Source organism: Lontra canadensis, unplaced genomic scaffold (assembly GCF_010015895.1).
Source record: "Lontra canadensis isolate GAN:19392208 unplaced genomic scaffold, GSC_riverotter_1.0 scaffold311, whole genome shotgun sequence".
NCBI classification, from domain to species: Eukaryota; Metazoa; Chordata; class Mammalia; order Carnivora; family Mustelidae; genus Lontra; species Lontra canadensis.
Genome location: NW_022631305.1, coordinates 68,312 through 77,347, shown reverse-complemented (window position 1 = coordinate 77,347; position 9,036 = coordinate 68,312). Strand labels below are relative to the sequence as shown.

At 50.9% G+C, this 9,036-nt stretch overlaps 1 protein-coding gene across 1 annotated transcript; it reads right to left on the bottom strand.

Moving 5' to 3' along the window:
- Positions 1-1,038: 1,038 nt before the first annotated feature.
- LOC116862729 (spermatogenesis-associated protein 31E1-like) lies at positions 1,039-6,882 on the bottom strand. Its single transcript, XM_032850100.1, has 5 exons — positions 6,649-6,882; positions 5,854-5,917; positions 5,252-5,312; positions 4,730-4,999; positions 1,039-4,495 (listed from the first exon to the last, which is right to left on the bottom strand). The coding sequence occupies exons 1-5, from the start codon at positions 6,844-6,846 to the stop codon at positions 1,039-1,041; spliced, it is 4,050 nt and encodes a 1,349-aa protein (XP_032705991.1). The 5' UTR covers positions 6,847-6,882.
- Positions 6,883-9,036: the final 2,154 nt, after the last annotated feature.

Sequence of the window (9,036 nt, the reverse complement as noted above, 5' to 3'; positions counted from 1 at the left end):
GGTCACAGACCACAAGTCCGTCCTGGGGCCCGCAGTCCTACATGCTTATCAAATTGTGCAGAAGTTAACTTCTCTGCCTCAAGGCCTTGCTGTCTCTGGGAACCTGGCCCTCCATGTGGGAGCTCAGGTGGCTTCCGTAAAACCCCCACCCCACCCCCTTCACCACCCCACCCCTGGATTTGGCAGCTGGAGTGGGGTGCAAATCCTATGGGAACAGTCCCAGGGCCTCTAACTTCTCCCCTCTGGGCCCGTGGGTGGCAGTGGGACACCAAGGGTCCTCAGTTGTCACACCAGGCATGGGGTACCCTGTCACTTGGCCTCCTTCCTGACCTCCCACCCTAAGCGCAGGGTCCCCCTGCCCACAGCCACACCCCCTCCATCCCCCAGAAGGGGAAGGGGGTGCTGGTGAGCAGACCCCTTCAGTGCTCTGGGGCTGGGCAGGCTGGTGCCTTCGGGTCTCTGTAGCACCCCACACAACCTCAGCACTGGGAGCAAGCTCGTCCCTTGCTGCTCTGAGTGTAAGAGGGGCTGCATGGAGCTAAGATGGGGTTTTCTGGGAAGAGAAGGCTCCTGGGGAGGCCGTCCTCTACTCCCCACAGGAGACGGGGGTGGGGGCAGGATTCCTCACCTCTGCCCTCAGGGCAAGCCTTGTGTCTCCCAACTGCAGGCCCCACTCTGACTAGGACTCTGTCTTCCTGGAGGCTGAGCAGGATTTCTGCCTCAGCAGACTCTCCCTACAGCCACACAAATTTCAGGTGGGGGAAAAGCAGGAGAGGATGGGCAGAGCGAGGTCCCACTCTGGGTCTTGTTCACCTTGTCATGGAAATGGTGTGTGAGGAAGGGGGCAGGGGTGGACCCCAAGGTCACTGGCCCTCCAAGGTCGATTCCTTCTGGAAGCCAAAGCAGGCCCTCGGGGAGAGAAAACCATGATCCCCCACCCCAAAGCAGGGCACACACAAAGTCCAGCACCACTCATGAGAAAAAAGAACCAAACATATATTTTTGGAAAACAATAAAAATTGTGGCACAGGGCAGTCATTAGCACACAGAGGATGTGCTAATGTGAGAAAAAATGGGCTTTCTTTGCATATACTCAATTTTTTCTTGAAGGAAATCTTTCTGACCAAAAAAGATGTGTGAAGCGTTCTCTGCCTGATGGGTTGAGACATATTTTTGAAGACTGCATGTAGGATAACGGTGAACTCGACCTGAGACACCTGCCACCATCGGCTGGTGCTGGCCAGGTCTGCCTGGGGGCCCCAGGTCCCTGTGGAGGCTTTCCCATTTGCCATTCCTGTCTCTGGTCAGCTGGCTCTTGCTAGGGCAGCTATGACCCTTGGGGGTACCTTGCTGATTGGAGGATATCCCTCCCATCACTCTCTTCTGGTCTGTGGAGGTGAAAGCCCTGTGGGGGCAAGAATGCCTATGTATTGGGGCCTGCAATTCCTTGTGCTGATGTATCTCTGAGGCCTGAATTCCTTGGTGGAGTCCCAATTTTTCCACCAGGATTTGTCCCACAGCTGTCATGATCGTCTGTGTTTTGGCAGCCCTGTTGTCCATAACCAATCTGCTTCGGACTGGCACCCAGCTCTGGGCAGGAGACGATGCAGGCTTCCCTTTTTGAAGGGGGCCTTCCTTTTTTTTTATTGCTTTGCTTTTTTTATTGTAATTAAGGCACTGCAGAAAATTCTTCATCCTTTGTCTAAAGTGGCTTTCTGGAAAAACATGTCCCTTTTCTGGTGGCATGAGCTGGAGGTATTTGCTCCCAAGGCTCTCTCCTGATCCTCTGACCTGGGGAGGGTGGCCTATCTCGCTAGCTTGGGAAGCCCTGATTTCCAACGGTTCTGCACACCTGTCTTCATTGTCTTCTGGTTTGGGTCTCTTCTGGTCCTTTCCCTCACCAGTGGTCTCACTGTTGCTCTGGCTGTCATTTCGTTCCTCAACCTTTGGTCCACAGGGCTCTTGCTGTCCCTCACTGCTCGATCCACTTGAGCTAAGGTTATGTGACACTGGGGAAGCTGATGTCTCTCCACTGGCACATTCCATTTGGGAACAGGAGGGTGACTCTTGAGTGATCAAGCTGTCTGCAGCAAGGACAGCATTAGTGTGAGAGTCTGGCAGGAGCACATTGGTGCCACTGTCTTCAACAAGCACACAAGTGGCAAAGTCTGGAAGGAGGATGTCACTGGGAGAATCTTGAGGAAGCACACCAGTGGTATGGCCTTCAGGCTGGTTCTCTGACTCTATCTTCTCTTGGAGCTCAACCTTACTAACCTTTGTTTTAAGGCTTACCTCCTCTGGATCTTGAGCAACCAACACTGTAGATGGTGAGGGGCTTTTCCTAGCACCTGGATATCCTGATCTCCTCAGATCCACATAAATGGCTGGTTTGTTGGCTAGTCCACTGGGACTTAAGACAACTTCCCAAGCAGGGGCCTTCTTGGCCTCCATCACCTCTGTGGCCCCTTCAGACCTTGGAGTTTGGGACCTGAGCTTCATCTTCAGTGTTGCTACCATGTCTGGTGAGGCCTGACCCCCACTCTCCTCTTTTAGCTCATTACTGGTCATTGCTAAACTTGGACTTGGTTCCAGGTTGTCTTTCTTGGCCCCCATAACAGTCTTGCTGTGCAGGGTTCTGTTTGGGAGGCTGAGAATGGAGGCCTGAGAAGGTGATCTGCCCTCCTGTCTTGATAAAGACATCTCTGAGGACTGATGGCCATCACCAGGTGAAGTCCCTCCCAGGGCCTGCTGGATTTGCTCACATATGGGTGAGGAAACAGGCAGGGGACTCCCTGAAGTGGGATCAGACTTTTCAGTTATACCCTTCTCTCCTGGATGGGGCTGAGGTTGTTTCCCCAAGAACTTGTAAAATTTGGCTTTTGAGGGGGCCCCAGGTACAAAGGTGGCTGAGCACGGAAAGGGGGACTGCGGAAAAGGCAAGTGTTGAGCTTCACGTAGTTGGAGATCTATGGGCTCAACAGTTTGGAGAGGTAGGTCCCACTTATGCCTCACTCGAAAACTTACGATGTGTGTTTCCAGCTTCTGCTGAGTGTTAGGACAAAGGAAGGACAGCTCATGGGAGGTGTTTACACAGGGCTTCCGATCCTTCAAGGGTGCTAGATTTCTGATAGCCATGTGGGGTTGGGACTTGGGAAAAGCATGGCTGGCCACAAACCAGGATCGACGCACAGTCACAGGGATCAGACCTTTACTGATCTGTCCCAATTTCCTGTGCAAATGAACCTTTAAAGTTTTTTCTAGATGTTTCTTATCTGGGCCCCTGGCTAAGTATTTTCCTGGATCACCCTCCAAGGCCCCTATCAAGGGTCTTCCAAACTCCTTCTCAGAGTTGATTCCCAGAACCTTCACTGGGAACCTAGCTGAGATCCTGGAGAGACCTGTTGGCGTCCTCTTCAGACACTGCCATAGACCCTTACAAAAGTTCTCCTCTAGTTGGAATCTTGCTTGATACTTCCTGTGGTATCTGGACCTGGTCCTCCATGTAGCTTTGCTGCTTTCGCCTTTAAACACAAAGGGCCTTGAGAGCCCCTGCTCTCTCTGTGCCTGAATCACCCCCAGGGGTTCATCCTGAGGCCACCTCAGTTCCAGAGACAGCTGAACCTTGTGGGGCAAGCTGCTTTGCTGTTTATCCCTGCTGAGCTTCCTCTGAAACTGTGGCTTCTGGATATTAAAGATGACAAAGTCCCCTTGAAAGGTAGAACCTGATCTGTGGGACTGGGAGGCCTGGTGGTCCTCCAGAAGCTTGGGAGAGACTTGGCTAAAGAATTTTGGAGATCTTTTCTCCATAGTGGGTAAAGTCTTCCCCCTTCCTTGTTGCTTTGGCAACAAGGGCCACTTCAGATGTTGCATTTTAATTGGGATGAAGGATCCTGTCTTATTCTGGGATGTAGCACAAGATACCCCACTGGTCCTCCTCTGGGATGGGAGAGAAGGTGGTCTTATTGGGATAGAGGGTGCAAGGGGAACCTGGGGCTGGGGCAAGGTTAGCCTTGAGGGTTGGGGTTGGATCCCACGGTAGAGCAATGGTGGGGCATGGGAAAACTGTGAAGATATTTGATCCTGGTTTAGAACTGGCAAACAATTAGATGTCCCATTGAATAAAACAGAGGGAGACTGTAGTGGAGAAAAGTGAGTAGAGAACAAGGCAGTGGCCACCAGGGACTCACTGTGCAGAGAGGGGAGACCCCAGAAGAGCTGGTTGTGTTTCCATTGCAAGTGGTCTTCCAAGACCTTGGGAGATGAGAATGGCTGATGTTGGGCCAGTGGCTCTGCTTTGTTTTTCATGTTCCACAATGATGGCGAGGTGGTTGTGTTCTGCTCAGCACCCAGCAGCTTCCACAGAGTTCCCCAGAAGCTCACGTGGTCATCTGGGCACCACTGTTTGAAAACTGACTCAACCTTTTCTTTCTCCTTCCAACTCTTCAGTTCTACCCTTTTGCTGATTAATAGTTCAAGGAGCTTCTGGACATCCGGATTGACAAACGAAGGGTTATGAGTCTCTATCTGCCTGTTAGTAAGGCCACCCCAGAACGAGGCATCTGGTGGGTGGCAGGACATGTGTTCTTGCTGGCACTTGTGCTGTAATGTGCCAGGCAAGAACAAGGACTTGGTACTTTCCCACCACCAGGTAAAAGATAAAATGGGGTAGCTGGCATGGCCAAAGCCTGAGATGGCTGGAATGAGAGAGGCCCAGTAGGAATTACCTGGAAGAAAGTTCTTTCTCACTGTGTCTGGTAGGATTTTTTTTAAGTTAGTTTGCTCTTCTTGAGGTCTTACTGGCAGGGTGGAGGCCAGAGTCCGAGGGGGCCCTATCAGCGGAGCACGAGCAGGAGATGAGGCCACGGCAGGAGCAGCATCTTCCACAGGCTCCCTGCATGGCTGATGGGCTCCAGCTGGCTCCCCTCGGCGCATCTGCCCAGGGGCTGCTTGCCGTAAGGACTGGTGAAAGCCCCCCTGGTCAGAGGGCCTTTCCAGGTGGCTGCGGGAGACAGGTGGTGTGAGCTGTCCCTGCAGCAGCCCGGGGCCAGGAGGGGACCCCATGGCCCTCCACGCCCCACACCCACATCACAATGCTCCTGCTGTTCCTCAGCCTGGGGATTTGGTCACAATCTGTCCCACAGCTCCTCCCAGCGCCCCCCCCATAGCCCCAGAGGCCATTCCCTGCAACCCCAGGGGTCACACCATAGACTCGGGGAGGCCCACCCAGGGGAGAACAGGGCAGATTCTTTACCTTTGCAGAAGGGAGACTAAACTGTGGACCTCTTCCAGCTCGTGCAGGCAATTTCTGTAAGCTGGAAACAGGAGACCGGGTCACGGGGAAGGCGGGGACCCTGGGGTCTTACAGGAGACTGGGTACAATGTCCCTTTAGGGGAGACCTTTGGGGGATTGGACTTGGAATCCCCAAACAGCACTGTCCAAGGCCATGTGCCCACATGGTGATTACAGCGTTCATTTTGGGGATCGCTTTGTCTTTTCCAAAGTGTTTTCTCACTCATGACCTTGCTGGGGGAGGAAGGACTGCATGGCCTCACAGAGGAATCTGAGCTGAGTTGAACAGCTTGTCCACAGTGGGAGCAGGAGGTCCCGCCCCCAGTCCAGGCCCTGGGGCCCCTGCTTGGCGACACCCGTTCCCAGCCCCTCAGGGCTTTGTTCTGGTGCAGAATCTGGGAAGACTCTGGGTTGTGCTCTCCCTTCCAGGAACCCCCAACCCACCACCTAGGGCTCTGTTTCCTGGGGCTCAGACCCTGGTGTCCTGGAGACAGTGGGGCTGGGCCTCAGAGCAGGGGGCACCGTGTAACTGGGGCATGCAGGGGTGAGTGGCAGATGCTCACCTTTCAGAATCTGGCTTTTCTGGCTTCTGTTGCTCCTTCTCCATGGCTCTGCTTCTCCATGGTACTGAGATAAGAGAACATGGGGAGGCTGGGACCACCACCCCAGCAACAGGTGCTTACTGCTCATGAGTAGTGTGACTTCTTACATTTAACTAAGGGGGTGGACTGTGGTTTTCTTTAGTTTTACTCATTTCCTTTTCAAAATGAATACATATATTTCCAGTTTTCCTTCTTTGAAGAATGTACAGAAGGATATTCTATGTGAAAAGTTTGCCACTGTTCCTCTGCTCAAGAAACACACACAATACCAGACCTGGTGGCGCAGCTGGACTTTTTCACATAGGACCCCACTTTCCAAGGCCAGAGCCCACTCTAGCTGCTGCTTGGGACCTCCTGGGCTCAGTACTGCCCTCAATCAGCCCTGAAGGGGGAACATTCACCTAAAACACCTGTCCTGGAATGGCGGCTGGTGACCCAGTGCTCAGGGGCCTGACCTCCACTAGAGAGACAGCTTTTAGCCTCTGGTCCTCGGCCACTGGTCACTGTGTTTGGGATGCTGTCCTGGACCCCTCCACCACACCTGGACTCCGGCCCGAGATCTTCGGGGAGAAATCCTTGTGTCCCTCTAACCCCTGCCTGGTCTGGCTTGTCCTGGATGGACGGTGGTCTACTCTCTCCTGACAATTCTATTCGTTCCCATCTCAGGAGTCTCTCCAGTGACTCAGAAAAGTGGAAAGAATAATAGAAAAGAAGATAGAATCACACTCTGCTGGATCTGGGCCGAGGGTTCCTTACCTTCCTGCTCTTCCTGTGTCTCTTGCCTGGTGGTGAGGATGGATCAGGCTGGAAATAGGAAAGTAAGAAGATGAAGAGCCCCAGTCCACACAAGAAGGCAAGGATGGAATTAACTGCCCAGATAGTGGGACTGGAGCTCAGCCAACCATCAATAAAGAATTCCTGAGGGAAGAGATAATTCCCCATCTCTTTCCTCATCAGACATTAGTGTCTGATCTCACTGCTGCCCTCAGGCAACTGAGCCCTGAGAGTTAGTGACCGATCGCACTGCTGCCCTCAGGCAACTGAGCCTGGGTGTGGAGGTGCAGACACAAGCCCCACGCCCACATCACAGAGCTATTGTCTGGTCACAAAGGGCTCCTGAGGGAGGGGGAGGGGACAGAAGAGAAGCAGCCCCTCCCCCACCCTGCGGCTCCATCCCTCCACCCTCCCAGGCCTCCAAGTTCCTCCCCTCAGCAGACACCAATCTATTCTCTGTATCTATGAATCTGAGTTTCTTTAGTTTTTTTTTTCAATTCTACATACAAGTGAAACCATATGGTATTTGTCTTTCTCTTATTTTATTTAACATAGTATTCTCAAGGTTCTCCAAGTTACCACGACCATCACCATTTCATTATTTTTTATGGTTGAATAGTATTGATGTGTGTGATATCTTTATCCATTCACCCCAGTATACATGATTCATTTAAGACTGATGTTTTCTTATTGACTTTCTGTGTGGATGACTTTTCCATTGATGTAAACTGTTGAAGTTCTATACCGTGGGAAACCACATGTTTAATGTTTTTGATGTCACGACCTTTTTAAAATATAAATCTTTTAACTAGTTATTGTAGTTTTAGTTAAACATACTATTTTTGTCTTCACTCTAGCTTTATAAGTGATTTACCCATACCTCTGCTGTACATATACTGTATGTTGCGTTTGCCTTTAAGATTTTATTTTTATGTATTGTTAATTGTGTCATTTCTTTTTAGTTTAAGTAAGTCCCTTCAACATTTCTTATAAGGCCAGTTTAGTGGTAATAAAATCCTTTAGTTGTTTATTTAGATAATTCTTAATCTCCCTATTAACTCCGAATGACAACCTTGCTGGATAGAGAATTCTTGGTTGCATGTTTTTCTTTTTGCACCCTGGAAAGAAAGGCAGGTTGCAGTCAGCCAGCATTTTTTTCTTGTTTTTAAAAACTTATTTTGTGAGGGCCTGTATGAGGGCCTGGTTAGCCAGAGGAACTTACTTGCAAACCCTGGATATAGGGGTGAGGCAGATCAGATGGAGACATCCAATCAGTGGGGCATGCATATATTTACTGTGGTGAATTGAAATTCAATTGGTCACCCGTATTGCCCACCAAGCATGACTGTGCAGTTTTCCCCGTGTGTTGCAATCTCATTGGCCTCCTGTGTGTGAGCCGGGTTCAACCACCTCTATAAAGATTAGTCTGTGAGGCTGGATGGGGGGGAGTAGTAGTAGTCGTTGGGGTAGTCATTGGGGTAGTCGTTGGCCTAGTCGGGCTCATTGTCCAGGGAGCGGTGTCGTCCAGGGAGTGGCCTTGTCTGGGAAGCGGCCTTGTTGGGGTCGTCATCGTCGCCTCTTCGTAAGACATGGCCCCTACTGGTCCGTTTGGTTTTCATTGCTTGGTGTGAAATAAAGCTTTGCTTGACTTTCACTTTGCATCAATCTCGTTCCTTTGATCACGGACCCTAACAATTTGTTTGGAAGAGGGATGAAAGAGAGAGAAACTGAAGCAGACTGAGCAGGGAGCCCAAGGTGGGGCTTGATCCCACAACCCTGAGATCATGACCTGAGCAGAATCCAAAAGTTGGACACTTAACCAATTGTGCTACTGAGGTGCCTCCCTCAGGACTCTGAATACGTCATGCTTCTCTCTTCTGGCCTGTGAAACGTGTGCTGAATAATCTGCTGGTAGCCTACAGGGTACAATTCCCTGCACATAATAAATGGCTGTTCTGCTGCTGCTTTTTATCATTATTATTTTTTCTTTTTTTTATTTTCAGCATAACAGTATTCCTTGTTTTTGCACCACACCCAGTGCTCCATGCAATCCGTGCCCTCTCTAATACCCACCACCTGGTTCCCCCAACCTCCCATCCCCCCACCTCTTCAAACCCTTCAGATTGTTTTTCAGAGTCCATAGTCTCTCATGGTTCACCTCCCCTTCCAATTTCCCCCAACTCCCTTCTCCTCTCCATCTCCCCTTGTCCTCCGTGCTATTAGTTATGCTCCACAAATAAGTGAAACCATATGATAATTGACTCTCTCTGCTTGACTTATTTCACTCAGCATAATCTCTTCCAGTCCCGTCCATGGTGCTACAAAAGTTGGGTATTCATCCTTTCTGACGGAGGCATCATACTCCATAGT